Here is a 24,522-nt window from a genome sequence, read left to right as displayed (position 1 = left end):
TTGAGTCCGGAAGCGCAGGAGCGGGTAGGAGTGCGGGAGCGGGAGCGGAGAGGAGAGGAGAGGCGATCAGGGCTGCTGTTGCTGCGCTGCGAGCGGGAGTCGTTGGAGAATGAGGATGTCGAGGAGGAGGAGATGGCGGGTCAACTCGCCCGTCGCCCGTTGCCCGTTGCTCCGCCATCTCGCTCGGAGCGAGAGTCTAGCCAGCTGACGAGTGCAGAGTTGTGCGAGTCGTGCAAGGTGTCCTGATTGGGAGAAGAAGGCGGCCTCGAGGAGCACTTCAGTTGGTCTCGTCGCAGCAGAGGCGGGCGTGGAGCAGTGTAAGTTGAAGCTGTGTTGTCTAGCAAGTGAAGCGCTGTACTGCTATGCGAGGTGAGAGCAGAGGGAGACGAGTGTGCACCCGTTGCGAGGTCGAGTGCGACGAGGAGGAGGAGAGAGGCCTGCCTCTGCGTGCGAAAGTGGCGCTCGAGATTCGCGCGGGTACCTTCTGTTTGCGGGCAGAGAGATCGAGGGGCGGCGTGCCTGAATGTGCCTGAGCGAGGGGAGTGGCTCGCTCGCGCTCTCTTGCCTCGCCCCCTTCGCAACCCGCTCGCCTCGAAACGCTCTCGCTCTCTCGTCGACACGCTTGCTGGACTGCCTCGACTGTGTGCTCATCGTCTCTGTACACCCAACTTACCCCCACCCCAGTCCACCTCGCACACGGAACCGTCCACTCGACCCTCGACTCGGCTTCATCCATCGCACCCGATCCACCCACACCACCACACCACCAGCACAGTCACAGTCGCAGGCTCGACAACACTGTTCACTCCCTTGTAACCGAACTCAGCCCACCGCCCAGCCACTCCCAGCCCAGTGACCCTGACCTCACCCGCTCACCCTCGCAACGGTCGCACTCGCAATCCCCCTTCCGTCGAGCGAATGTCCTTCTTCGACTTTGTGTCGCCCTTAACGATGCACCACTTGACCACCGCATCATCGAGCTCGGCGTCGACGTCGACCAGCAGCGCATCCACAGCCAGCTCGCCCTCGACCTCGTCCCAGTCGAGCTACACCTCGACCGAGTCGCACCTGCAGCCGCCCTTCTCTTCTGCCCCCGTCGACTCGCCCACCACGTCCGCCTTCTTCGACTCGCGCTCGCCGTCTCCACCACCGACGTTCGAGTCGTTCGCTGCCCCTCCTCCTCCTGCCGCCGCACATGCACGCCCTCCAGCCCCAATCTCGCCTCCTCCTCCAACCTCGTTCGCCCAGGCTCAAGCAGCCATGGCAGCGAACAACTCGACGCACTCTCAGAACCTGATCGGCCACGTCCTCGACAACTCGTCTCCCGACCGAGTCTCGCACCTCGAGTTTGTCTCGATCCTCGGATTGGGCGCGTACGGTGTCGTCTACCTCGCGCGCGACATTGCTGCTCAGCCTACACCCTACCCTACCTCCCGCGCGCACCCGCAGCTAGGCAACTTGCCGCTGTACGCTGTCAAGTGCCTGAACAAGGTCGGGTTGGACGAGCGCCAGCTCTCGTTCCAGCGGAGAGAGATCGGGTTGCATTCCGTCGCGGCGAAACACCCCAACGTCGTCACGATGCACAACGTCATCATCGAGGAGACGTGCATCTATGTCGTCCTCCAGTTCTGCGAGGACGGAGACTTGTTCGGCATGATTACGGAGCGACAGCGGTACCTCGGCGACGACGACCTCATTCGCAAGGTCTTCCTCCAGATCGTCGACGCAGTCGAGTTCTGCCACTCGGCAGGCATCTACCACCGAGACCTCAAGCCGGAGAACATCCTCTGCCTCGAGGATGGCCGACGAGTCGTCCTCGCCGACTTTGGACTCGCGACCCACGAGCGAACGAGCGGTGACTTTGGCTGCGGCAGTACCTTTTACATGTCGCCCGGTGCGTCCGCCTCTCTCTCGCCCTCGCTCGTACCGCTCGCTGACCCTCGCCCGCCCGCCCGCAGAATGCCAAGGCGGTCTCTTCCAGCGCCTCGCGTCCTACTCGACCGCGCACAACGACATCTGGTCGCTCGGCGTGATCCTCGTCAACCTAACCTGCGGCCGAAACCCCTGGAAACAAGCCTGTCCGTCCGACGAGACGTTCTGCGCTTACCTCGGCAACCCCGATTTCCTGCGCTCCATCTTGCCCATCTCGGAACACACGAATCGGATCCTCAAGCGCATCTTTGCTCTCAACCCGCAGGCGCGCATCTCGTTGGCGGAATTGAGGAGGGAGATTTCGAGTGTCAAGACGTTCACGATGAGCGATGACGAGTTGAGGAACGCGACGAGGGCGACGAAGGAGGCTGCGAGGGCGTTTGCGCAGAGTGGCAAGGCCGCGAGGGAGAATCACCAGCCGGTCGAGCAGGTCGTCGTTCCTCCGCCCCAGGCCCAGTCGCAGCTGCAGTACGACGAGGAGGAGGTGGAGGATGTGATGTACGAGGACGAGTTTGAGGACGCGATGCAGTTTGAGGAGGAGCAGGTTGCGGTCGATGTGCGCGAGCAGCAACAGCGGACGCCCTGGACCAAGGGTGAGTTCGCGCCTGTCTCCTCTTTGCGATACTTGGCTAACGTATTGCCCGCGCACAGCCTTCGTCCCGTCGTCTCCTACGACGCCGACCCAGCCTCACCGCCGCACGCCTCTCACGCCTCCCGCAACGCCCCGCCGCTCCGCCCGCGAAGCCCCAACCCCGATCGTCCCCCCTCCTCCTCCTCCCGTCTCCTCCCGCCGCAAACGCCCCGAAGCGCCGTCCACGCCCCCTCCCCAGTCGCGCGCGTCGTTCGAGTCGAACCCGGACTGGATCCGCGACGGCGACGAGTTGTTCCAGACGCCTCCTTCGCCTGTCACGTCTACCCAGCGCCGGCGCTCGCCTCGCTCTGCGGCGCGCCAACTGCCCAACTCGCGCCGGAGAAAGACCTCGGTCGACTCGTCCTCCTCGTCGTCGGGCAACTCGTCTCTCCCTGCGACGCCGACTGGTCCTTCCTACCCCCCGCACGTCACGAATCAGTACGGTCTCTCGCCGAACAACAAGGTTCGGATCGCCGGATCTGCGGACGCCGCCGCTGGTCCAGTCATGGCCAACTGCGACTCGACCTCTTCGACGCTCTCGGCTGCTACGAAGGCGGCGTACACGGCCTACTACCCGATCTGGAGCGACGACTGGGCCGACGCGTGTCGCAACCAGCAGGCGAGTTACCGCGTCGAACTCCCGCCGCCGGTCGTGCTCCCAGCCGACATGGACGACCACGACGAGGCGACGCAGGGACCGTACCAGTTCCCGACACCCCCGACGACGGGGGGGTACTACACCCGCATCGACCCCGACGAACATATGGTTCACTGAACGCAGAGAGGAAACGCTGGGCGTTTTCTCGACCCTTTTCTCGCGACTCGTATCTATCGCCCTCTCGTATCCTTATTCCGGACCGCCCTTATATCCAGCCTTAATTTCTCGCCTCGCCTTTCTTGCGCTCGATCTCTCATATCCACCAGCACACTGTATCGACCACCTCCAACATATACCTCGCCCTCGCCTTCGCATCCCATGTCGCCTGTACTCCTAGGCCTCGCCCTCTCGCCGCATTGCCGTCCTCGTCCGTCTCTTGTCGTCGCATCACCCCACACAACCAACCATGTTGCCACATTCTCTCTCTATAGACCTCTCGAGTCGTGCGTATCTATCGAATGGAAATCCATAACCTGTCGTCTCCCGGCAACTCGGTTCGAGCTGCGAGTCTCTTCGCCTCCTTGCCTCAGTCGCTTGGGCTTGCTCTTGCTTTTCTCACTTGGCGTCGCGGACCTCCGGCTGCGGGCGACTCCTCGCTCACACGACCGCTCCTCTTCCGTAGATTGCCTCGAATGCAAGGTAATCGACGACCCAGCGTTCCGTATCAGCAGACTCGAGCCGTTTGCGAGTGGGGAACGAGAACGGAACCGCTCTCTCCCGCTCTTCGCTCGCTCACGAGGACGAGACGGAGTGCGCTCTCGAGACAAGCGTTTCTTCAATCCGATCACGCCTCGCTGTTCAGATTCCGCTGCTCTGAGAAGCAAAGTGATCGTCTTTCGTCGCCTCGAAGAACTGCCCAGGACCGGGAAAGGCGAGTCGTGCGACCCGCGTTCCCGAGTCCCCGCTCTCCTGCATTCTGCGAGGCGAGTCCGTTGCGAGCCCGCTCTCGAACGAACGAGTGCAAGGGAAAGCAGGAACGGCGCGGAAAGCGCCGCGAGGCGATTGCAGCTTGGTTTGCGGCGAGAGGAGGATGCGGAACAGCAGGCGACGAGTAGGAGATCCTCCTCATTCCGTTGAGTGGGGGGCTAGCTAGTCTACTAGGCGAACGACAGGATGGAACAGTGCAGAGTGCGAATTGAGAGGGTATCAAAGGCGATGCGAGGGTGGGCCGGCGGAGAAATACATGCGGAGAGAGGGAGACAGACCGGACGTCTAGTTGAAGAAATAAGGCGAGTCGCGGACGCGCTCGAGGTCAAAGTCGCCCTTGCCAGGCGGGTACGGCAGGACGTCGCGGAGGTAGACGATCTTCGAGTCGACGGAGGCGGCGAAGAGCTTGCCGATGGCCATGTCCGGGGACGCCCGGCTGTCCACAACGTCTGCGTCGGCAGCGCCCTCGCCAGACTCGTCGGCCACCTTCTTCGTCGCCTTCTTAGGCTTGGCACGCTCGACCTTGGGCTGGTTGAAGAGCGTGAGCTCGTCGACGCCGTCCTCCTGCTCGAGCTCCTCGAGCAGCTTCGAGGCAGCCTGCGAATCGACCTGCTTGGGCGGTGCCTCGGCCTCCTCGATGGCCTCGGCAGCGGTAGCGGCGCGAAGACCAGGCGGGATCTTGGAGACGGGGACAACGTGGCCGGCGTAGCGGTGGATGAACTGGAGGAAGAGGCTGGTGAGCGGGAGCGCACAAGCCAGACCGCTCAAGCTGCACTCACCTCGTCGCGCAGCCGTCCGAGAATGTCCTGCGAGTGAAGGTCGATGAAGGTGTCGCGGAGGATAGTGGACATCTCGTCGACGTCGCAGGCATGCGTCCAGTACGAGTCGTGAACGGAGGCGAACGCGATCTTGCCCTGCAGTACAGGAAGCGTCAGGATGCTTTCATCGCAGAAAGCGAGCATCGAACGCACCTTGCAAGCGAGCGCCGTCATCATCATGTGGGTGGCGTCAAGCGAATGGATGAAGTTGGGCGGGAAGGCCGTCGCCTGCGCACGCGGGTCGACCTCGGCGGGGATGGACGGGTCCCAGATGTGCACAGTCTGGAGGGCGGTCTGGACCTGCTTCTTCTTGGGCCGACGGTAAGGCTGGCAGACGGGAAGACCGAGCGGAGTCGTCCAGACGACACTCGTCATCTGCTCCTTCGGGATACGACTGAGCGCGAGCGCCTTCTTGGTCTTGTTCTTCCCCGGCTTCTCCTGCTGAAGGGCGGCTTCGATACGCTGAGGCGGGATCGACTTGGCGATGAGGCGGGCACAACGGTTGAGCCAGGTCTGAATGGCGGCGGCGCCCTTGAACAAGTCGCCGATCGAGTCGAGGACGAGGCGGCCGAGATAGATGGAGCACCTGTAGAGCCGCTCGGGAGGCACGTCGCCGCGGTCCTTGAGCTGGCGCTCGATCTGGTTCTTCGCGCCGATGAAGGTGACGCCATAGACAGTCGTCATGACCTGCGAGCGACAGTACGTCAGTGTCGAGTGTCAGGGAGAGACGCGAGGCGCAACGCACAGTCTGCTTGACAACCTTGCGGGTGATCTTGCCGTCGAGCAGCTTGGCCTCCTCGATGCCGGCCTCCATGTCACGCGTGATAATCTCCTGGACCATCTGGGCGACTCCCGAGTAGACGTCGGCAGGGCGGTCACCGATGTCGAGGTTGACTTGCCGAGCACCGTTGATGTCGCCACCGAGGGCGGCGTAGTGCTGCAAGCCGTTGCAGGTGCCGTCCTGGTGGACGGGCAGGCCGCACTCGTACTTCGTCGGGTCCTCGGAGCGGAGCGCGTTCGTGACCTCGATGCAGGTCGCCAGGCACTGCCAAGGGTCGTCGGCCTTGGTCCACCACTTCCGTCCCTCGAGAGGGTTGTCGGCCGAGTCGAAGACGTCCTCGAGGTGCTCCATCGTGAAGGCCTCGCGCTCGTCGAAGCTGGCCTTGTCGAAACCCATCAAGTTCGAGACGTGAATCTTGAGCCAACGGAGACCGCGCTCGCCGAGCGGCTTGCTCTCGGCGAAGAGAAGCAAGCCTCGCGACATGTCGTCGCCGATGTGCGAAAGGTTGGGAGGGATGGGGTAGGCGCGACCGCGGAAGTCGAGGTTGTGCGGGAAGTAGAAGGTCTCGCCGAGGAAGGCGCGGGCGATCTCGAGCTTGTAGTTGAGGTCGCATCGCATGGAGTGCGCCGCACGCTTCTGCTGCATGAGTTCCCTGACGCGACGGCGGTAGTTGTCGCGGGCGCGAGGGTCGCTCATGACGCCCTTCGGGATCTCGAGCGTGGGGATCTCGAGCTTTTGGGCGGCGGCGGGAATGTCGGCGAAGGCGTCGCCCGAGTTCCACACCTTCACGACGATGTCGAAGACCTTGCGGTTGATCTTCCAGGGAACGGCGCCGAGCGTGTCGAGACCGCTGAAGATGATGTCGAGGGTGTGATTGTCCGACGCCTGCTGGAGGTACTGCACCTGCTCCTCGGACTCCTTCGTGCGCATCATGGGCGTCTGGTGGATGAGGTAGGCGCCGCTGTTCCACGTAAGCCAGGGCTTGGGCTTGACGAGCATCGGGAGGAAGCGGGGGTGAAGGGTGATGTCGAGCGGGTCCTTGTCGAGGCGCTCGCTGACGGCCGGGTTGAGCTTGATGATGCCGAGCTTGGTGCCGCGCATGTACTGGTACGCGTGCGAAAAAGCCGGCTGCTTCTCCGTGACCTGCTCGCCCGTCTTGGGGTGCTTGATCGTCCGCTCAACCTCGGCGATCTCCATCAATGCCGAGACGAGGACGCTGCCGACACGAGCGCGGATGGTCTGCGTCCAATTCGGGTGCCACGTCGAGTCGCCGTCCTCCTCGCGCTTGGCGAGCTCGCGTCGCCAGAGGATCCCAAGCGACTCGGTCTGCCTGCGAGGCGTGACGGTACCGTCTGGGTTGACAGTGCCGCGCGACTCGATCTTTGCGAGCTCCTCCTGGAGCTTCTTGGTGGACAGCGAGCCACGGAGTGACTCGGCGTGGTGCTCGTTCTCGACAGCCCGTCCGACGTTGAGGACGACGCGGGTCGTCTTCATGCCGTCCGCCGCAAAGTTGCCGCTGCCGCACATGCGCATGACCTCGACGATCGTAATGAGAGCGAGCTTGTCGATCGGGAGGAGGTGGAGGAACGGCTCAAGTTCCTGGTCGCGGAAGCCCGAGTCGATGTCCTTGCGCTTGCCGGCAGCGATATCCTCGAGCGTCTTGACGAGCTTCTTGTGCCAGTCGAACATGATCTGCTGAATCCAGTTCGACTGAAGGCTGCCCTCGTCCTTGCCGATCTGGGCGAGCTGTTCGCGCGAGTGGATGTAGAGCTGGCGTGCCGCGTCGTACGACGACTCCTCGAGCAGTCGTTGGCGAGTCGAGAGAGGGAGACCGTCGCGACCGGTGTTGACAGCCAAGCCGCGGAGGTTGTGCTTGAGCATGCCGAGGGACACATTCTCTCCCTTGTCCTGCGGGCGTCGAGCAAGGTCAGTTGCGGGTTCAAACGGATACGAGGAGGATGCTAACGTACGCCCTGGACCGGCGTAACCTCGGCAACGTTCTCCTTCTCGGCAGGGACCTCTGCATCGCGGCCCTCCTCGAACCGCTTGACCTCGGCAGCAGAGTGCGCGACGAGGTCCTTGAACCTGCTCCACCCTGCTCGTCCCTCGCCCGTCTCGACAAGCGCATTCAGCGCGGCTGATCGCGAGACGCTGCCGAAGTAGATCGGCGCATCGAGCGCAAAGATGGGGTCGCGGAGAACCTCGTCGAGTTCGACGCCGGCTTGGGGCATGAGGGGAAGGATGGCGGTGATAGGTCGGAGGATGCGCTCGGGGTCGGATTCGGGAGAGGGATTGTAGAAGGCCGGACCGAGAGCGGTGAAACCCTTGAGCATCGTCGCCATGACCGTCGCGTCGACTGCGCCCGAGACTCCGTGCTTCCGCTGAGTAATCGGGTCGACGACGTTCCACTGCGGCTCGAAGAGGTGGTCGAAGTAGGTCCAGGTCCGGTGGACAGCGTCCTTTGCCTCCGCCGGCGTAACGCCAGGCTGCATCGCCCTACCGAGGTACGCCTTGATGAAGTCGGCGTGAATCTTCGGCGTCAAGACGTTCGACAGCTGTCCCGCCTCGCCCGCTCGTTTCCACGCCACGACAATCCGCTTTGCGATTTCCTCCGCCCGCTTCAGGTTGCCCGTCGACAAGCAGACGCCCAAGATGGCGAGTTGCTCCTGCGCTGCTGGTGCGTGATGTGCGAGAGTCACGCCTGGTTCGACAGCGACTCCGTACCGGGTGTCTCGTCGAGTTGCTGTTGGCTCGACGTCGACGGGAAGAGGGGGCGGCATAGGCGGGAGAGTCGGGAGCGAGTAGAGTTGTGGTCGGCCGCCGTCGTAGACGTATTCGGCTGGCGGAGGAGGGCGGACGGCGGTGGCGGCATGGCGGGACGAGATGCGAGTGAGTGAGGGAGTGAGGGGAAGACGGCAGGTCGCCGACGAGAGGCGAAGCTGTGTCCGCAGCATGGCGAGTCGGGAGTTGTAAATAACTACTGTCGGAAGCTGCAAACGATCGTCAGCCCGTCTGTCACTAGACGCAACGAGGGTGATTGTTCGGGAAGAGGAGAGGCGGTCCAGCGGGTGGCGCACAATCTCCTGGACGTTCGCACCTGCCCAGAAAGTCCTCGCAGACAATATCGAACCCTGCTGCGACCTTGCCGTCCCCACCGCTGCGCCGCGAGCGCCATCCCAAGGCTCGTGCCGACTTGCGACGAGATGCCGAACGCTCGCAACTGCGCTCGACTGGCCCAACGACTGCTCGAGACGGTGCTCACCTTGACCCTAGAAGCCCTGATAGTTCGAATACTCCTCCACGAAGCGCGAGGAGCCAGGTTGTCCGATCGAAGTGGCGGTTCTCGCGATGGAAGCCGACTGAGCGGGCAACAGTCGCTCGTTCGCGGCGGCGATGGTCGAGTCGGTCGTACAGCTGAGCAAACAAGCTACCCGAGCTAGAAGTGGCGCTCTGGATGAGCGAAGGTGAGCGGCGAGTGCGAGCGTCAAGTCCCAGCTCATCCAGAGCAGACGAGGGTGCCGCTCTCGCCGTCAACAGCTTCCTTTGCTGAGCAGGCAAGCTTGTGCAGTAGCTGACTACATCACAGACCAGTCTGGCTGCCCAGGCGATTTCCTGCGATGTCGCGCGGCGGACGACCTCGCGCCGACCGCGCTCTCTCTCCTTCTTCTTCTTCAATCCTTCCAAAGTCAAAAGTGCGCGCCGTTCTCGTCTCGAGCGGGTCGCTGAGCATCGTGCTGACCTTGTCTCGCGCACTCGCAGCTTTGTATGATGAAGCCCCTGCGGAACGGACGATTCCCTCGCCCTCGACGCCTCGCTCGCTGTCGGACCGCCTGCTCTCGGGTGGTGCTGGGCCACGGCGGGCGACGGACCGGGGGCGTGGATGCGTTAAGGCGCTCGCCGCAACCCATAACCTTGTTTACACCAAACGAGCGTCGGGCATGCCTGAACCTTTCAAGTTTCAAGGCGGCGGAAGGATTTCTCTCGGGCTCTTTCGGGCGTGTGTGGTCGTGTAGCTGGGCGAGAATGTATTTCGTGTACAAGCTGATCCCGTTCGAGTCGTCCCGCGAGCAGGAGAGACCCGGCTTGCTCGTCGACGACCTCCCGCTCCTCTTCCTTCTCCCACAACCCCTCGCTCGCTTCAGGTGCCTCCCTGCAAGCTCGCGCTTGGTCTCTCTTGGCTAGGCGCAGCTGTCGAGACTACAGCAGACCAGAACGGACGGTGTATTCGCGAGCGTAGATTTCACTCCTCCCTGCAACTCGCTCCTCGCACGACTCTGCACGGCTTGCGGCGCTGTGAGTAGATGTCGAGTTGTAAGCGGTCAGATCGAGTAGCCCTTAGCCAGCCCATCTACCGCACAGCGAGCCTGTCGCCGCCAAGCGATCTTCCTCGTCTTCACTCGCCCTCTTCTGCCGCTGTACATCGCCTCGGCCGCTCAGAATTGACTTGCTGTCACGCGAGGAGACTGCTTGACGTCCAGTTGACCAGCATGATGACCGTCCCCAGCCGTGCGCCCTCGCGCCCATCGACCTCTCGCCTCGAACGCTCGACCCTCTCTGCGACGACCTCGCACTCGACGAAGCGCGGCACAGACGTCGACTTGCTCGCTGACAGGAGCCACGGACGCCTCCTGACAGACCCGATCAGCCGATGACGGGCGCGCCTTGACCTCCTCTTCCTCCCCACCTCCTCGTGCGAGCCCGTTTGACACCGCTTCGCCGCTGGACTGCGCTCGTACGGCTCACAAGTATTCGCTCGGGTTTGCTTGGGTGTTGCTCGCACAGTCTCGACGCATTCCGACGCTCCTCTCCCGCTTATTGCGCCCTCTCTCGCTCGCACCTCCTCTCGCGTCGGTCAACTCGTCTGTCCCTCGGCTCTCTCGCATCTTGCCCGCTCGCAGGACGATGGCCGCTGCACAGGACCGGTCAAAGGAGGGACAGCCCGGAGAGCGGTTCGACAAGATCAGCTATGCCGACTTGAGCGACGAGGGGTGCGTCCTTCGTCATCCTCCTGCCTTGCAAAAGGTGCTGACCGATCCCATGCCGCAGAGAGTGGAAGAGGCTGGGCAAGGGTTCGTTCGGGAGTGTGTACAAGGGCGAGTATCTGGGCATTGAGGTGCGTTCGTTCCTCGAGACCCTCCTGTGGCTCGGTGAAGCCGCCTGACACAGTCTTCGCTGCGCAGGTCGCCATCAAGGAGGTCTTGCCGAGTACTGATTACGACGTGGAGAAGTACCTGGCGAGGGAGATCAGCCGTGCGTCTTCCGCTCCTCCACCACCGCGCGCGGCTGACCAAGCCTCTTTCATTCCGCAGTGATGCAGCAAGCGCGCCACCCCAACGTCGTCCAGTACCTCGGACTCTGCCTCGCACCTCCTGCCGACTCGAGCTCCTCGCCTCGCCCCCGAATCCTCATCATTTCCGAGTTCCTCCCCCGCGGCAACCTCCGCCAATTCATCCTCGACCGCTCACTCCCCTTCCCCTGGCGTCTCCGCGTCTCCTTCGCGATAGACATCGCCCGAGCGATCGCCTACTTGCATGCTCGGAACGCCATGCACCGGGACTTGAAAGGCGAGAATCTGCTGGTGACGAGTAACGAGCGGCTCAAGATTTGTGATTTTGGACTGGCGAGGGTCGCGCCGAGCGGTGGAGCGGAGAATGAGGAGTGGAAGAGGATGACGCTCTGCGGGACGGACGGTTGTGCGTTGACGACGACGCTTTTCTCCGAGATATGCCAACGCTCACTGACCAGATCCGTCGATAGACATGTCTCCCGAGATCCTGCTCGGCCAGCCCTTCGACCTCCGCACCGACATCTTCTCCCTCGGCGTCCTCTTCGTCGAAATCGCCTCGCGCCAACTCGCCTCGCAGCACCAGTTCGTCCGCCAACTTCCCGACTACGGCATCTCTGCTGAAGAAGTCTGGTCGTCCGTCTCGCCCAATGCGCCAACCTCGTTCGTCGAGCTCGCGCTCGAGTGCTGCTCGACTGAGCCGAACAAGCGGCCGGATGCGAAGGCGATTCTGCGACGACTGCGCGATGTTGAGCAGGAAGTTGCGCAGCTCGAAGCGCAGGGACTTGGTGGTGCGGACGCTCACTCGCGAGGCGGGTTGGGCTCGATGGCAGCTAACGTCGGGAGCGTCTCCTTCGCCGGGACGACGAAGCGAGGGTCCATCAAGCACGCCAACGGACTCGGTCAAGGCTCGACTCGCCCTTCCGCTCCTCGCCTTCCCAGCTTCGAAGGGCAGATCAACCTCCGACTTGGCAGCTCGTTCGTCTCTTCCGCCTCCGACCTTCCCGACCTCCCTTCGTCTTATGGGCCGGATCAGACCGCCCTTCTCCACGGTCACGCTCGCGCGCCCTCGTCAGCAGGCCAGACGGACGACGAAGACGACGACGAGGCGTTGCTCGCCATCGCAGATGCCGACGTCCCGATCGACTCGCTCGACATGCGTCCCGACTCGGCTTACTTTGCCAACCTGCGAGCTGCGGAGACTGTCGACGACTCGAACGACTACTCGACGAGCGTCGTCAAGCCGAGTAGCAGGATCGTCGCGAGTCGGATTGGTGTTGCTGGCGGTCCGTACGGGCGACTTGGCAGCTCGAGCGGCAGTACCCTCCTCCTTGTCTCCGACGAACACGAGCGAGGTGGGAGTCTTCCAAGTCTGCCGCCGAGCTGGATCGCGGCGTCGGAAAAGTCGTCTGCTCCGCTCGAAGGAGGCGAGGACGAAGGCACGCCCACAGTCATCGCGCCGACTCGTCCGCGCTCGAAGGATGCGCTCGACGATCCTGCATCGTTCTTGACGGCGCGGACGTCGACATTGTCGGTCGCTGAAGCCGTTGTCGGTGGAACAGCTGGAGAGGCAGACGACGAGGCGCGCGACGTCTTTTACTCGACGTTCCAGCACATGCCGGCGCCTGCAGCGGACCCAGATGTTCCTCGCGAAGCGCCGCACCGCTTCTCGCTGATCCGGTGCGTCTCGAAGACGACCTTCTCCTTGATGGCTCACTGACCGCGAAGCCGTTCCGCAGACCCGGCCTGCAACGCTTCTTCGGCTCCCTCACTGCCTCGCCCAGCGCTTCCTTCGCCGACCACTCTGCAGGACTCGGCGCGGCAAACAAGCGTGCAAGCTGGGACGCCGGGAGCGCGAGTTCGTCGCAGGCTGGGCAAGGGAGGTGCGGGCAGTGCGAGAAGAAACTTGGGTTGATGAAGGCCTACCTGAGCTGCGATGACTGCGGGTGAGTCGTCCGCTCGCATGACCAGCGTCCTAATGACGGCTCTTTTGTCCGCGACATCTATTGACATTTCTCCCGTCTCACAGCCTTGCGGTCCACATCAAGTGCTCCGACATGATTCCTCCTACCTGCCCAGCCAGCACTTCCGCCGCCGCGACTCCCACCGTCCTCTCTCCGCCTCTTTCGCCGACCTCGCCCAGCTTCCCTGCAGCGAAACCGCAGAGACCGACCCGCGCTGCCCCTCCGCCGCCCTCTTCAGCGCAGGACAGGTCGAGCAAGCTGGTCAAGAAGCACCGCGGCGGGTCAGGCGGAGCTGGCGGCTCATCCAGTTCGCCCTTGGCCGCCTTGAACGCCTAGCTCTTCCCGTTTCCTCTCCCTCTTTGCATTGTACCGACTCTGAGCAGCTCTTGTATTCTGCGCGCTCGTTCTGTAGATCCCTCAACCTCGTATTACTCGCCATAGCCTGCTAATCTACATATCCTGCTTGTCTACCGTCTTCTCGCCGCGACCTTGTGTCCCACGCATCCCGCTTGTCCTCCCCAAGCAGCGAGTCTCCATCCTCCGAACTAGCGGGAGCGCCCGAGCTTCGTCGGCGAGTCTTCCGCCGCTGTTGTCGCCCGACACTTCGCTCCGCCTGATCCGCATCGTACTGCTTTGGCTTCGTCCGCAGACACAGACAGAGGGCGAGACAAATGACGACGATCAGAACGAGTCCGACGCCGATAAAGAGAAGTAGCGTCGCTGTCGAAGCTGAGCCAGCCGCCGAGGAGGAGACGTTCGTTTCGATCGAAGTCGAGAAAGAGTTGCTGACAGTCGTGCCGGTCGAGTTGCTCGAGGTTTCGACGGCGACTGCTGTCGGGGTTGGCCGGGAGGTCGTGCCCCATTGAGCGACGACGGTCGTCTTCCTGCGTGAGGAAGAGCTTATGAGCGAGTCCTCGACGGGAAAGGGCGAATCTTCCGCGCACCCATCAGTCTTATCCTCCAGATAGTCGGCAAAGTCGCTGATGAAGATGGTGGTGGAGCCAGCTGGGGTGTTGGAGATGACCAGGTTGTGTCTGCACGACTAGGGTCCGTTAGCAACTGAACGTGCGGCAACGGGAGAGAAGTCTCGTACTCTTCTAGCACCATATTCTTCCATTCACATCTACGCGCGCCGAAAGAAGCGCATTGGGAATGTCAGCGAGCCTTGGACGGGATGAGGGAGAGCAGGAGAACGGCGCACAATTGCACGTAGGTCCACTCCCGCAGACCGCTTACAGATTGCCAGACGAACGTCTTGCCGTCGTCCGCTGTACGAGAATCAGTATAGGCAAGGTGAGCGAGTCGGTCCAGCGAGTGCTCGCCCTCGAGGAGCGCACCGGAACAACCCCAGGTCGCCCCGTCTGGTCCGACTCCTCCTCCAAAAGATGCGTGAGTGCCTGCAAGAGATGCGTGAGCGGATGATGCGAGCGGAGTGGATCCAGTTCGGTAGCTCGCCAAAGCAGGACGCACCGTTGTATTTCGTCGTGGCCGTACACCCCGCTCCAGTCGCCTGAAAGCCTTTCCTCCCCAGCATCGGCGTCGCCTCCTTCCATACCTCGAAGCTGCTCACGTTCGATGGGCAGTCGAAGTGCAGTTCGGGCGAGTTGTACGGCGTTGTCGTTCTGCGGGCAACGGCGGTCAACGGGACTCCGATGTGCTCGCGCTGCACTGTAACGCACTTCATGTCGCTCATGTCGGTAGCTCAAGTGCGGCTCAAGCAGGGAAGGTTGACGAGGGTGAGAAGAGGAGAGGCAACGGCTGAGAGGGCGTGAGAGGCGAAGGTGAATAGAGCTCTGCCGAGCGGCGAGCTAGTCGTCTGTGTAGCTGGAGGAGGGAAGGCAGCAGTAACCGTGCGAAAGGAAGAAGGGGAGAGCAGGGAGAGCCCTCGAGCGGCAAGTCCTCGGAGCCGTCCCCCAACGCGATGCTGCTGAGCGTTGCAGCGCCAAGCTACAGAGACAGTAGTGGCTCTTGAAGACCTTTACGGACCCGCAGATACCGCTGCATATCGCTCCGCACGCGGAGTAGGTGAAAGGACCGATGAAGCCGCGCCTCAGACTCGGAGGACGGGCAGAGCTGGCGCAGCGAGAGCGTCTGGGCATGACTTTACGCAAGTTCAGATTGCTCCAAGCTGTCAAAGAGCAACATCCACGCGAGGCTGCGAGCGGTCGAGGTGAAAGCGCTCGCGAAAGTGGCAGGAGGAGGTCAAGCACCGTCCTCCCGCTCTCGACTCGCGCTGCGCTCAGGATGGGACGCAAGAAGAACCAGAAGGCCAAGGGCGAGGCGACGGACCGCCTACCGCTGTTCGAAGGCGCCGCGACGAGCGAGGTTGGCATGCCCAGGGTGCGCTCAATCTCCCCGTCCCCTTGCACGCTGGCTGACGCTGTGTGCGGCTGGAACAGAAACGCCACTACCGTCAACGCGCACACGCAAACCCGCTTTCCATCCACCACCTCGCATAGTGAGGTACTCGCCCTCCTCTCCCTCGACCACCCGCCTAACTGATGAAGTCGCCTTTCACCCGCCACAGCCCTCCTTCGCCCGCAGAGATGGACTGGTCGACCCATTTCCCCGCTTTCTTCGAGCCTCCGGCAGCAGAAGGGCAGGGGAGCAAGAATTTGAAGGGCAAGAAGGTTGAGTTTGCGGACGTTGGATGCGGATTCGGCGGTTTGAGCATCTCGCTTGCCCCGCTCTTCCCCGAGACCCTCATGCTCGGTGCGTCTCTCTTTCCCATGCCCTCTACACTGTCAAGCTGACTCAAGGCGGAGCAGGTCTCGAGATCCGCGTCCAGGTCACCCAGTACGTCTCCGACAAGATCCGCGCTCTGCGCCTGAACCCCGGCTCGGTCGACCCCGACAATGCGGAAGACGTTGCGGCGGCGGCTGCGGAAGGTACTGCAGAGGGGGAGGATGAGCCCGCGGCGAAGCGGCAGAAGGTCGAGACGAAGGACGCGAAGAAGAGCAAGGTCAGGGGCATCAAGCCAGAGCTCATGCCTCCCGAGGGCTACGCGTACGATAACGTCAGCGTCCTGCGCGCGAACGCGATGAAATTCCTGCCCAACTTCTTCGAGAAGGGACAAGTGCGTCAACCTCTCCTGACGTCTTGCTTCGTGCGTTCGCTTACCTGCCTCCCATCCGCAGCTTTCCAAGATCTTCTTCCTCTTCCCCGATCCTCACTTCAAGGCGCGCAAGCACAAGGCGCGGATCATCTCGTGAGACCCCAACTCTTCCCACGATCCCCGATCTTCTTGCTGACCTCAATCCACATAGCCCGACTCTCCTTGCCGAGTACGCCTACGTTCTTCGACCCGGCGGCCTCCTCTACACCATCACCGATGTCCCCGACTTGCACATCTGGATGACTTCGCACATCGGCGCCTTCCCTCTCTTTCAACGCCTGACCGACGAGGACATCGACAATATCGGCTTGACGAGCGGCGAGGGCGTTGTTGGGTACGAGGGCAGCGAGTTGCAGCGCGAGAGGGAGCGGGCGGTCATGGAGGCTGTCAAGAAGCGGACAGAGGAGGGAAGGAAGGTTGAGCGGAACCAGGGCGGGAAGGAGTGGAGCGTCTGGCGGAGGTTGCCTGATCCTGAGTAAAATGGTAAGGGGCCATCTGGGGAGGTTTGGAATGCATTGTACGTCTACTCGATCCTCTACCGCCGTCTCGGCTGACCGTATCCTGTGCAGGTACCCTTCACCCATTCAAACGTCAAGCAGCCGCTTCTCGTCATCACTCTCGCTCTCACTCTCGCTGCTCCACTCCCTTGCCCTTCTCCTGCGCCCCTCATCCCGTCGTCTGCGATTCCTGCGCCCCAGCTCGTACGCCGGCCAGTCGTTTGCGGACCCGGCAGCTCCACGCATGGATGGCAACCGCGGCGGTGTATCGCTGACCGGCGGTAGACGCTCAAGGGGTCTGTTCATGGCGAGTCGAAGGAATGTGTGCGTCTTGGTGCACCGCAGGAACTCGAGGACGAGCAGCAGGCCGGGGATGCTGTGCTCATTGGCGTATCAGCGCACGCTTGGGACGTTCATCGGAGGAAGGATGTACCCGAGGACGAGATACGTCTGGTTCAAGTGCATCTCCTCGCATTTGCGTTCGACGACGGCACTCTCCTCTCCCTCGCTCGAAACGACGACGAGCGCAGCGTTCGACGCGCTGCAGGACGGCGTCAGCGGTTTGCGCTCCTCGTCTGCTGGTGAGGTCCACTCACCACCACTTTGTCCACTCGTCAACGGAGAAGCGCAGCCCGAGCGCGAACAGCGCGATGGAGAGGCAGACGACAAGTGCGAGCATTCCCTGCGCGACCTGCTTCAGCACTAACGCTTGGATTGTACAGGTCGAAGGGCGAACTCACGGCCGCCGCCCCATTGATCCGCGACAGAGTCTGCATCCGCCCCTGCCACTCTCGCTCGATCTCGTCATACACTTCCTTCGCCCTCCTTCCTTCTTCGCTCTTCTCGTCGAAACGCTGTCGGATTGGAGCCCTATAGCCCGCGCTCACGGCCTCCTCCATCACTCGGAAGAACGACGAGACGCAGAGTGCTGCGTACACCGCCGAAACGACGACAGTCGCCCAGAGCAAAGTGGTCTGCGAGATTTGTGGGAGGAAGTAGCCGGCGACGTGTGTTGGGAGGGAGACGGAGGACAGCCCGCCGACGAACGCCGCCATGAACGACCAAATTGCGGCCGAAGCAGGAGCTTGGCAGTCTCTGTCGTATGGCGAGGGCTCGCCGTGCGAGTGGCCATGGCCGCCGTGCGAGTGACCATGCGAGTGGCCGTGGGAGTGGCCGTGACCCATCTCGGACGAGGGAAGGCGGCGTGACAGAGCGCAAAGAGGCAGGAGGACGAGAACGGATCTTCCGCCGGGCGTTCTCGACAGGAAAAATCGTCGCGACCGCAGCGGTCCTCTCAGATTAGACGAGGGCGGTGCAGGATCAGCGACGGTATGCGACAGGAGTTCGCGACGAACTCCTTTTCCAGTGCTTTCGCCTTCCTTCCCTTGTTGTAACCCGCGCTCCTTTCTGCGCTGACGTCTTTTCTCCTTCTTGACGACCGCTGCGGTCCTCTTGACGCTTTTCCATCTCCTCGGATCCCGACGGAGGATCGTGGCGCTTGATTCGTCTCGAGCCGACTTCTTCCTTTGCGTTCGAAACGACTTCGCTTGTCGCTGCTTGACATGGCCAAGTCTGCGCCGCCAGCGACGTACAAGAGCGCCGCGCAGATCGCGAGGGAGAAGGAGATCAAGCTCATCCGGATATGCATGGCGTGCGTCGGTCCTTCTCCTCATTCTCTCCGTCTCCTCGCTCATCCAGCCCTTTGACGTTGCGCAGAATCACAGCCGTCATGATGGTCGCCGAGATTGTGGTGGGCTATCAGCTGAACGTGATGAGCCTTGTCGCCGATTCTTACCAGCAAGTACTCTCCGCCCACCTCTCTCTGAGGACCAGCTGACAGTCTCCCCTCCCTGCACAGCATGATGAACGACTTGGCAGCTTTCGTCGTCCAGCTGTACGCCGACGAGGTGCGTCAATCTCGAAGGCTTGCGGAGCTTGCCCCGTCGTGAACGTTCGCTTGTCCAGCTCGCCAACGTCGACCGCTCACAAGGAAACGAGACGTCCGCCTTCTCCTTCGGCTTCGCACGAGTCGAACTCATCGCAAACTTGATCCAAGGCACGCTGCTGGTCGCGCTCTGCCTGACGCTGTCGCTGGAATCGCTCCAGCGGTTCTACGCGACGGAAACCGTCCTCCTTCCGCCCGTCGTCATCGGTCTCGGCTTCCTCGCGCTCGTTTGGAACATCGCGAACATCTACTTCTTCGAGGACGCTCACTCGCACGGCGAGCACTCCCTTCGGAAGGGTAGGCGCAGTGCGCAAGCCTTGGTGCACCCGTGGACGTACCGAGCTCGCTTGTTGCAGGTGAGTCCGTTCAGCTCGTCACCTCGATGCTCGTTGACGCTCATTCCGCAGGCTGCGATGGACACGCCGCACTCGCTCGCCCGCTCAGTCAACTCTCGCCGCAGCGGCTCAACCGACGCCTTCTACAGTCCCGGCCACTCGCACTCGCACTCGCAGCCGTCGCACTCTCACAGCCCCAGTCACGACTCTTCAGACGACGACAGCCATTCCGGCCATTCGCACGCTGGCGGACCCGGTTTCCGCGAGCGCTTCCTCATGCCGCAGAGTTCTCTAGCCAAGCATGCTCTCGGCGTACGTCCCCACACCTTGTCCTTCAATCTGCTCCTGACCTGTCAATGCGGCGCAGGACGCCTACGGCAACTTAGCGATCATTATCGATGGCTTCGCGTCCCTCCTTCTCGGTCCAAAGACGGCTCGTTTCTCCGGCCTTGTCAAGCCCTGGGCCGGCGTCGTCTATGTGGACCCAGTCTGCTCGCTCATCGTCGTGCGAGTCATCCTAGCGCACGCTCTTCCTCTCGGTACGCATGCCTGAAGCTGTCTCTTCGCGCACAATAGCAAGCGAACTGACACTTCGACACTTCCGACTCTTCCCAGTCACCAGCTCCTCCTTCGCTCTCATGCACGCCTTCGACCCTGTAAAGGCGGACGCAGTCCGCTCGCTCTTCAAGCGCGGCAACGAAGCCTGGATTCCATCATCGCTGCATGAGCGGGTTTCGCTCACACTCGTCGGTGCGTTCCTCTCCGCAGACCGATGTGGACGACTTGTTGACAAGACTTGACCGCAGACCTGCGCATCTGGCGCCTGAGCAAGACTAGCACCTTCGCAACGCTCAAGCTCGACGCGCGCTTCCGTGGCGGCGGCCACCCGACTCTCCACGACGTTCGGGGTCTTGAGGATGCGGTGAGGAAGGCTGTTAGTGCCAAGCTGGACCACTGCTCGGAGGACCAGGTGTGAGTCCGCTTTCTCGCGGAGTGAAGGTCGGACGCTGACGAGCGGATACTGTCGTGCAGGGCTGTCGAGATCGACACAGGCCATTCAGCAGCGCTGGACGACAGAGACGATTCTCTGCCGAGCCATCCAGACCAGCACGACAGGCAGACATCCTCCTTGAGACGAGCGAACTCGACAAGGCAGCTTGGTCGGAGCAACTCGAGGGGTTCGCTGTCCCGTGCCGAGGCGAGTGGAGCCAATGGATATCGTTGAGGAACTGCAGGGAGCGAGGGAAAGTAGCGCGGCGCGGCAGGAAGGGAAGAATGACGGCTTGACCTTCCCAACGAGCGACGAGGGAGACGTCGTAGCATCCCTTGCACTGATAGAGCACGGGGTTAGACTCGTGGATCAGCCGCGCGAGACAGCGGCGAGAAGCACTACTGTAGCGTCGTGCATTGCCATCAATCAGCTGTACGATGGCTTTCGCGACCTTCATTTTGCGGGAAGGACGCATGCACCGCAACGTTACGCTATGCTTGATGCGGGACCGAGCAGGGAGGGATCTGCCAGGGTTTGGAGTGTTGCGAGGCGCAGCAACGGTTCCAATTCTGTGAGGAGGCGGACTTTGACATCCCATGACGAGGTGAAGCTCTCCGTCCGTGGAGTCGTCGTTCCAGGTTCAGCTAGTTACGTCGTGTAGCTCAGACAATGGGAGGAAGTGCGCGTCCTCCTGGTGCAAGCGGCGCAGCAGCGTCGTCGGCGAGGCAGCAGGTAAGCCCGCTCTTCGCCAGCAGACGGGCAACGGATCACGCTGCGCGGTGCAGTCCTCCTCCTTCGCCCAAAGGGGCGCGGCTGCGTGGCGAGCTGGGAGGCGAGTCAGCGGGGCTCGGTGTTGCCGTGGGCATAGTGAGGCAACGAGGCGAGCGGAAGGATGCGTCGAGGACGACTCGGTCGAGGATCGCCTGCGGACTGCGACGACGCCGAAGGAACAGCTGCGCGGGCGTGTTCTTGCGACACCTGTGAGCGTACTAGCGCCAACCTTGCCGTCGAGCGAGCGGCGGGAGAAGAAGAGCGGAAGGCGAAGAAGCGACCGCATCAGGAAGGGTGGCTGGCCGTCGAGACCTGCCCTCGGCGCTGCCTCGCTTGGGGCTAATGCGGCGCGCATTGTAATGAACGGACTCGCGCCATTGAACCTTGTCCCGCTAAGCCAGAGCGCTTCCATCGAGCGGACCCATTCCCTCGACCCGCTCGACATCCGCTCCTCCATCCGCCTCGAGGTCTTGCAAGCAGGTCACTGGCTGACTCGTGCTCTGCGAGGCGTAATCCCTCGACCGCCGGACTTACGCAACGAACCCTCGCATCGCACTCGATCATCCTTGCCGCCTCTCATCGCTTCCCGACTGTCGAAGGATCCCGGCGACCATTCCAGCAGACGAGGCTCGTACGACGACCGTCTTTGAGCTCTCGCCATTCAGCAACTGCGTGCGGAGGCTGAGGATAGCGAGGAGTCCCCATTGCGAAGAAGCGAGGCTTCCGGTCGACTGGCGACATGATGGCAACGGCTGCGCCTGCGCCTGCGCATGCGAAGACGGAGGGATTGGGACTCGGTGGCATACTGTTGCCGCAGGAGCTGGGCGGGTCTGGCATGAGTGCGTTTCGTCGTCCTCCGAGCGAGGGACGACTCTCGCTATTCTCCCCAAGGATGGGCTGACGAGAAACTGCCTTGCAGCCGAAGTGACCAGTTTCCAGAATCAGAACCTGCGAAGGTCTTCCAAGCAGCGCGTCCGGCATTCACCTTCGCTCTCTTCTCCTCCGTCCCTCGCTCCTTTCGCCAACTCCCTCGGCTCAAAGTCCTCAGCGACCTCCCTCTCCGCATCCGTACCGACTGCAACCCGGTCACGGAAGAGCGCATCTTTCCACCACCTCTCAGGAGACGTCATCTCGTATCCGGTCATCTCGCGAGTCGACGCCGCATCCACCTACATCCCGCCTGCGACTGTTCCTCCTATACCCGCCGACGCCAAATCATCAGCACGAGATCCTGGGCCGCTGTCTGCCCCGACGGCGCCCGCACCGTCTGCCGAAGCGAAGCGGAAGATCAGCAAGAGTCGTCCCCCGCCGATCAAGGTCAGCAACTCGACACACTCGTCGTTCTTGAGCCCGTTCCGCAGCAGGTTTGGCAAGGAGAAGGAGACGACGCCGGAGAAGGAGAAGGGCGAGAAGGAGTCGAAAGAGGAGCAGGGCAGGCGGAGCAAGGTGGATTCGCTCATTGCACAGGTGCGCCCAGTTATTCAGCCTGTTTCCCGGCCGGTCTCACCGTCTCCCTTCTGCAGAACCAGGCTGCCATCGATAATGCCCTCCCCTCATTCGCGCCATCTCAGTCGGCCTCCTCAGCCTACCCCGATGAGATTGTCGACATCTCGCTCGCGCCGCAAACGCAACCGTCCACTTCCGCACCTCCCTCCCAGACAGCACACTACGCGTCTATCGAAGCGAGCGTCCTCGACGCCTACCTCGAGCAGGATTCGCCTTCTCGACCTCCTTCTCCGCCCGCCCAACCTTCACGTCGTGCTCATCGTCGCGCAACATCCGAAGAGTCGCCCTCGATCGTCCAGAATGCGTTTACCCGCGTCGATGGCGGGACTCTGGCGTCTCGACCTCGGACGATGTACACCTCTTCTTCAACCACGACCCCCGCTGCGACAACCGCAAGCAGCTGGGCGCGGCGACCCTCGAGGGTTTCCCCTCCTCCTTCGCATGCCGCGAAGCTCGAGAACCCCGGATTTGCCAGCTCGGCAGGCTTGAAGAGCCGCGAGCGGAGGCAGAAGAGCGTGTCAAGCGCGGCGGGACAGGCGAGAACCGACGATGCCTTCTTCGCGCCCTCGACGCCCTCGGTCTCGAGTCGCCGTCCTTCCGCGGCTGTGTCTACGCGGACGGTCGATGGAGGGAATTCAATCGGGATCAGCGTGCGGGAAGGATACAGCGCACAGAGGGAGATAGGTCGGGCGGTGCTGGTGCCGGAAGAAGGCTTGACAGTCAGCTTGCGAGGATACACGCGGCCAGAGGAGGTGGAAGTGAGCTGGGTGTGCGTTCCATCGGTCGACGAGGGCGGGCGGAGTTACACGACTTGGGAGATGCGACTGCGACCTCGACCCGCTGCTTCATCGTTCGCCATTCCACCCCTGCCAGCAACGCCGACGCTTCCAGCCAAAGCAACGCCCGTACGTGCTCGGACACCTAGCACGACGGCCGCGACGTTCCTCAACTACCGCATGAGCGGCTCGTCGTCCAGCACTCTTCCTCCTCCGCCTCCGGCCGACTTGTCCGGCATGTACCCGCCGACTTCGACTGCCGGCCCCAGCAGCGATCGGTTCGGGGCGTCGGAGGGTCCTGCCGAACCACCTCTTCCGCCTCGCAAACTCTCGAACAGGTCGGAGGGCTCTTCTCAGGGCGGCTCGATGTCGTCCGAGTCGTCGATGATGACTACGCCGTCGACACCTCGACGCGGCAAACTCTCCGTTTCGTCCGTCGCGACATCCATCATGGACTCGCACCCGCCTTTCGACCTCGAAGCGCTCGTCTCGAAACCATCGTTCTCGTCCGACCTCCTCGGCGCCGTCGAGCAAGGCGATCTTCCCTCGTCACGCCAACGTACGAGCCGTCTCTCGTCGTACGCCCCTGGTACGGAGCCTTTCCAGCGCAACCGCCAATTCTCGATCGACGAGGAGGGCATCATGAACCGCGCCGTCTCCTTCTCCGTCGGTCCAGGCGTCGCACACAAGCCCAAGAGTCCGCGCCACCACCGCTTCGGCTGCTACATTCCGCCCGTCGTTCAGTCGGGCGGCGCAGACTTCGCGCAGTTGGCGGCCGAGGCAAAGCGGAGGAGTCAGACTGCCCCTGGGAACAGCCAGGTCGTCGAAGGCGTCGAGGAGGAGATCGCGTCTCCGGCTTCGCCTGCGCAGAAGGTGCGGAAGGCGTCCATGTTCGCGCCCGGTGGGCAGACGAGCGAGTCGGATTCGGACGTCGCCGGCTCGAAGGGCTTCTTCGCCTCGAGGTCCAGTAGGAGGAAGGGCTCGCTCACGGCTCCGACGGGATTGAGCTTCGCCGATATGCCGCCCGCGGCTGGACAGACCAAGGCGAAGAACCCGTCACCGTTGCGGATGCTCCAGCAGGGCGACCTCTTCGACCACGACCTGAAGACGCCGACAACGCCAGGCTTTTCGCTTCCGGCGCTCGCGGCTTCAGCTTCAATCGTGCCACCTCCTACTATTCCCCTGCCAGGACTACCCGCGGACCGGTCGTCGACTGCGTCGAATACCTCCACGACATCCGACTCGTCTTTCGCAGGCGTCGGCGGCGACATCTCAGACTCCGAGGTCGACGATGTCGAGAGCGCGTCGATCAGGCTCGTCGAGGCGCGGCAGGGCAAGCGCATGTTGAGCAGGTGGAGCGATACGGAGGATGGCGAGGACGAAGAGGCCACGACGAGCTGGGGCAGACTGCCGGACGCAGCAACGGATTAATCTTGTATTCTCGGACACACGACATGACGCTGGCAGCAGGACTGCAGCGTATTGTAGCATTCTCTCGTTGTAGCCTTGTCCAATGTAGCGGCTTTGCGGAATCAGCTTGCCCGGTCTAGCCACGGTGATGTGAGATGCTGCGATGCAATAGCTGCGAGTG

At 62.5% G+C, this 24,522-nt stretch overlaps 9 protein-coding genes across 9 annotated transcripts; 6 read left to right on the top strand and 3 right to left on the bottom strand.

Moving 5' to 3' along the window:
• Nucleotides 1-918: 918 nt before the first annotated feature.
• Nucleotides 919-3,338, top strand: RHTO_03679 (protein serine/threonine kinase; the record flags this gene model as incomplete). The annotated part of the gene is made up of 3 exons (XM_016417348.1): nucleotides 919-1,894; nucleotides 1,959-2,525; nucleotides 2,584-3,338. 3 exons carry the CDS (start codon nucleotides 919-921, stop codon nucleotides 3,336-3,338), a joined length of 2,298 nt encoding a protein of 765 aa, XP_016271264.1.
• Nucleotides 3,339-4,433: 1,095 nt separating this feature from the next.
• On the bottom strand, nucleotides 4,434-8,701 carry RHTO_03678 (mitochondrial RNA polymerase; the record flags this gene model as incomplete). Its single annotated transcript, XM_016417347.1, has 5 exons — nucleotides 4,434-4,868; nucleotides 4,928-5,062; nucleotides 5,120-5,653; nucleotides 5,712-7,655; nucleotides 7,718-8,701. The coding sequence occupies 5 exons, from the start codon at nucleotides 8,699-8,701 to the stop codon at nucleotides 4,434-4,436; spliced, it is 4,032 nt and encodes a 1,343-aa protein (XP_016271263.1).
• Nucleotides 8,702-9,364: 663 nt separating this feature from the next.
• On the top strand, nucleotides 9,365-9,929 carry RHTO_03677 (uncharacterized protein; the record flags this gene model as incomplete). Its single annotated transcript, XM_016417346.1, has 2 exons — nucleotides 9,365-9,439; nucleotides 9,507-9,929. The coding sequence occupies 2 exons, from the start codon at nucleotides 9,365-9,367 to the stop codon at nucleotides 9,927-9,929; spliced, it is 498 nt and encodes a 165-aa protein (XP_016271262.1).
• Nucleotides 9,930-10,649: 720 nt separating this feature from the next.
• RHTO_03676 (LIM domain kinase 1) lies at nucleotides 10,650-13,331 on the top strand (the record flags this gene model as incomplete). The annotated part of the gene is made up of 7 exons (XM_016417345.1): nucleotides 10,650-10,735; nucleotides 10,794-10,860; nucleotides 10,928-10,997; nucleotides 11,057-11,440; nucleotides 11,505-12,711; nucleotides 12,771-12,977; nucleotides 13,061-13,331. 7 exons carry the CDS (start codon nucleotides 10,650-10,652, stop codon nucleotides 13,329-13,331), a joined length of 2,292 nt encoding a protein of 763 aa, XP_016271261.1.
• A 109-nt stretch (nucleotides 13,332-13,440) lies between these two features.
• On the bottom strand, nucleotides 13,441-14,688 carry RHTO_03675 (uncharacterized protein; the record flags this gene model as incomplete). Its single annotated transcript, XM_016417344.1, has 7 exons — nucleotides 13,441-13,879; nucleotides 13,940-14,029; nucleotides 14,089-14,118; nucleotides 14,197-14,263; nucleotides 14,333-14,392; nucleotides 14,466-14,617; nucleotides 14,675-14,688. The coding sequence occupies 7 exons, from the start codon at nucleotides 14,686-14,688 to the stop codon at nucleotides 13,441-13,443; spliced, it is 852 nt and encodes a 283-aa protein (XP_016271260.1).
• Nucleotides 14,689-15,239: 551 nt separating this feature from the next.
• Nucleotides 15,240-16,589, top strand: RHTO_03674 (tRNA (guanine-N7-)-methyltransferase; the record flags this gene model as incomplete). Its single annotated transcript, XM_016417343.1, has 6 exons — nucleotides 15,240-15,335; nucleotides 15,395-15,453; nucleotides 15,523-15,707; nucleotides 15,764-16,071; nucleotides 16,133-16,203; nucleotides 16,262-16,589. 6 exons carry the CDS (start codon nucleotides 15,240-15,242, stop codon nucleotides 16,587-16,589), a joined length of 1,047 nt encoding a protein of 348 aa, XP_016271259.1.
• A 610-nt stretch (nucleotides 16,590-17,199) lies between these two features.
• Nucleotides 17,200-17,791, bottom strand: RHTO_03673 (uncharacterized protein; the record flags this gene model as incomplete). Its single annotated transcript, XM_016417342.1, has 2 exons — nucleotides 17,200-17,289; nucleotides 17,348-17,791. The coding sequence occupies 2 exons, from the start codon at nucleotides 17,789-17,791 to the stop codon at nucleotides 17,200-17,202; spliced, it is 534 nt and encodes a 177-aa protein (XP_016271258.1).
• Nucleotides 17,792-18,169: 378 nt separating this feature from the next.
• On the top strand, nucleotides 18,170-20,112 carry RHTO_03672 (zinc transporter 1; the record flags this gene model as incomplete). The annotated part of the gene is made up of 9 exons (XM_016417341.1): nucleotides 18,170-18,258; nucleotides 18,324-18,404; nucleotides 18,466-18,514; nucleotides 18,573-18,908; nucleotides 18,960-19,199; nucleotides 19,255-19,426; nucleotides 19,503-19,637; nucleotides 19,694-19,859; nucleotides 19,920-20,112. The coding sequence occupies 9 exons, from the start codon at nucleotides 18,170-18,172 to the stop codon at nucleotides 20,110-20,112; spliced, it is 1,461 nt and encodes a 486-aa protein (XP_016271257.1).
• Nucleotides 20,113-21,391: 1,279 nt separating this feature from the next.
• Nucleotides 21,392-24,362, top strand: RHTO_03671 (uncharacterized protein; the record flags this gene model as incomplete). Its single annotated transcript, XM_016417340.1, has 3 exons — nucleotides 21,392-21,488; nucleotides 21,569-22,116; nucleotides 22,173-24,362. 3 exons carry the CDS (start codon nucleotides 21,392-21,394, stop codon nucleotides 24,360-24,362), a joined length of 2,835 nt encoding a protein of 944 aa, XP_016271256.1.
• Nucleotides 24,363-24,522: the final 160 nt, after the last annotated feature.

This window comes from Rhodotorula toruloides (genome assembly GCF_000320785.1).
Source record: "Rhodotorula toruloides NP11 unplaced genomic scaffold Scaffold22, whole genome shotgun sequence".
Lineage (NCBI taxonomy): Eukaryota > Fungi > Basidiomycota > Microbotryomycetes > Sporidiobolales > Sporidiobolaceae > Rhodotorula > Rhodotorula toruloides.
This window is presented reverse-complemented; position numbering and strand designations above follow the sequence as displayed.